The 2,761-nt window shown below is 49.8% G+C and overlaps 1 protein-coding gene across 1 annotated transcript in view; it reads left to right on the top strand.

Moving 5' to 3' along the window:
* Positions 1-737: 737 nt before the first annotated feature.
* The window catches only part of BNIP3L (BCL2 interacting protein 3 like), a 37,109-nt gene continuing 35,085 nt past the window's right edge, over positions 738-2,761 (top strand). Inside the window, exon 1 of the mRNA XM_004707613.2 lies at positions 738-902. Within this exon, the coding sequence (XP_004707670.1) occupies positions 803-902 (100 nt within the window). The 5' untranslated portion in view covers positions 738-802. The remainder of the gene's footprint in view (positions 903-2,761) is intronic.

Here is a 2,761-nt window from a genome sequence, read left to right as displayed (position 1 = left end):
TATAAGAATTTACTTACAACAAAGAAGTGATCCCTGTCTTAGGTGTCGATAGCTTGAATTTAGGATAAGATAGGGAGGCACCGGGTTTCCACAGTGTTTCTGAAGCATGTAGGCTGTGTCTGACCCTGTTTTGTTCTGTCCCACATAGGTCACTAGGAGCCATAGCTGACTGGAAGGCACCTAACAAAAGCAGCATGTGCTTGACACAACCTAACCTCTGTCTGCTTTCATTCTCAGAAAAGTTCTCTGAGATGGGCGGAGTTATCCTTACTTTTCAGATGAAGAAACAAAGTGACTTGCAGAGGTCTCTGGTTTCCTAGTTCTCGTGGTGACTTGCTGAGTCACTATCCTGGTCCACCTGCCAATGAGTCCTTAACAGGTATTCAGGAATTTTGCATACAAATGGGACAAAACAATGTTGATCCCGTGGGTGGGTGTAATTTGGATGCGAACTCATGAGCACCTTACACTTCCACATTACACACTTCTTCCTATCCTCTATTCCCAGTGCCATCTGCATAACTCATCCCATCCCGTCGGTACAGATCACATGGCAAGAATTCATTCCTGGCGCGCCTGTCAGCGCTCCTGCGTCTCCACCTCCGTGACCCGCACGGGAACGCCCCTTCCCTCCGCCCCGCTGCTGGTTGTTATTGTCACGTGACCGGGACGGGCCTGACGTCAGGGGAGAGGGCGGGTCTGCGCACGCGCAGAAAAGGGGGCGGGGGACTCGGCTTGTTGTGTTGCTGCCCCAGAACCAGAGACGGTAGTGCCACGGCCGCAGCTCCAAATCCTCCAGACAATGTCGTCGAATTTGGTCGAGCAGCCGCCGCCTCTGCACAACAACAACAACAACTGCGAGGAAGGCGAACAGCCCTTGCCACCGCCCGCCGGCCTCAACAGTGAGTGCTGCCCGGCGGGATTGGTAGAAGGGGTGGGGGAGGAGCTGGCCTGCCGCCGCCACCAGCTTCGCGCGGGGGGAGAGAAGGCAGCTGATTGGTCGATGCCAAGGATGTGCAGGTGACTGACAGCTCCCCTCACCTGTCAGGATGCGCTCTTATCTCCCTCCTCGCCCGCCTCCTACCTCCGCGGGTTTGGAGTTGGGCACTGGTTCTGTTAAGTGTTGGGCTGTTGGGAGCGCAGGTGGGGGAGCAGAGGCCGGGCTCCAGCGCCGGGCGGGCGCGACGGGTGGGGCGCCTCCACCTGTGGCGGTTCCGCCGAAGCGGAGCCAATCGAGGCCGGGCGGGGGCGGGCCCTGGGCGCGGGGCGGAAGGAAAGGGCGCGCAGGTGGGCGGAGTGGGCCCGGGAGGGGACGTGCGGCGCAGGGGCCCGGGGATGGAGGGGCGGGCGTCTGCGGGGGACGTGTCGGAGCTCAGGTGTGCGCTGGCGCTGAAGCCGCTGAGTCAGCTAGCTAACGTGGCGGACTTGGGCTTCCCTCGGGGGTGGGAACGCGAGCCCTCTGGCCGCGTTCTTTTGTTACCACGGTGTTGTCAGCAAAGTCCATTTGGTAATTTCATGGTTACGTCAGTCACGTGTGGAGGCGAGGCGGCTGGGTGGCTTTAAATTTTTTCTTGGAGACTTGTCAAAAGTTCAAAGTTGCTGAAGTAATGTTTTTAAACGAGTAGCTTTTTCTGCCAGGAAACCTGTTTATGGACAATCTCGTGAAGTGTCTAAGATTGCACAAGCGCTTCCGAGGAAATGGATGTTCAGAATTGGAAAACACGTAACACACAGGAATGCAAGTTCCTGAGCAGTCGTGACTTACGACCTACTACGGTTGCCTCATGACATTCTGGTGCTCAGACATCTCTTTCTGATATTATTTTCAGTTGTTTTTAGAGCTCAGCGCCTTGGGAAGGCATCTTGCCGGTCTGTATAGCAACTTGTAAGAAAGGTAGTTGGGGCAGTTAACATAAGGCCAAATTCTTTTTAAACATCATTTGCATGCTTAAAGGTCATTTAAAGGCGTTCTTGGATCTTTCATAATAAGAGGGAGTTCCTTCCAACAATGTCTAAAATTATCCTGTTTTCACAAGCCTGGGGCATTTCAAGATGTATTCATCTTAAATTCTTCACCCTCTCTCTTTTTTCAGTTTTTTGCTGGGAATGTACTTGAACACAATACACACACACACAGAGTTTTCACACAGGAGTTAGTGATACTGATTACATTGTTGGCATCGTGTAACCATTCTCACCCTCCTTTTCCAAGTGATTCTGTCATGGACATAAACTCACCACCCCTTAAGGTTTCTGTCTAATCTTGAGTTGCTATTGTATATCTTAAGAGAGTGTTAACACTCCTTACTAGTTAAGCTAAACTCCTCCTTGGTTTTAAAAAGGGAAGGTTTTGAGTTAACTTGCTGGCAGTGGTTAGGGTTTTGTTGTTTTGACTGTTTACTGAAGCAGATCACCAGGTCTTTGAACGGTGGACTAAAGCAACTGGGTGGATTAGAACCTCCAACCTTGTCATACCAGGGCTCCTTCCCATCTTTTGATTGGTTGATTCTTAAGTGTTAATGATTTTTATTTTAGCCTCTTTGATTTTATGTTGTAGAATTTTTTATATTTCTCATATTAATTACGATTAATTTATGTGCCTTCACATGTTACTTATATCAAACAGCATACATTCCTGACGATTTACCATTTGTAGCATTATACTCTTTTTTTTCTTTTCTCTTTTTTAACATTTTATTAGGGGCTCATACAACTGTTATCCCAATCCATACACATCAATTGTGTAAAGCGCATTTGTACA

The sequence above is a fragment of the Echinops telfairi genome, unplaced genomic scaffold (genome assembly GCF_000313985.2).
Source record: "Echinops telfairi isolate 266 unplaced genomic scaffold, ASM31398v2 ScPeMD7_9;HRSCAF=40, whole genome shotgun sequence".
NCBI lineage: Eukaryota > Metazoa > Chordata > Mammalia > Afrosoricida > Tenrecidae > Echinops > Echinops telfairi.
Note: the sequence above shows the minus strand (reverse complement) of the source record. Positions and strands in the feature narration are given on the sequence as shown.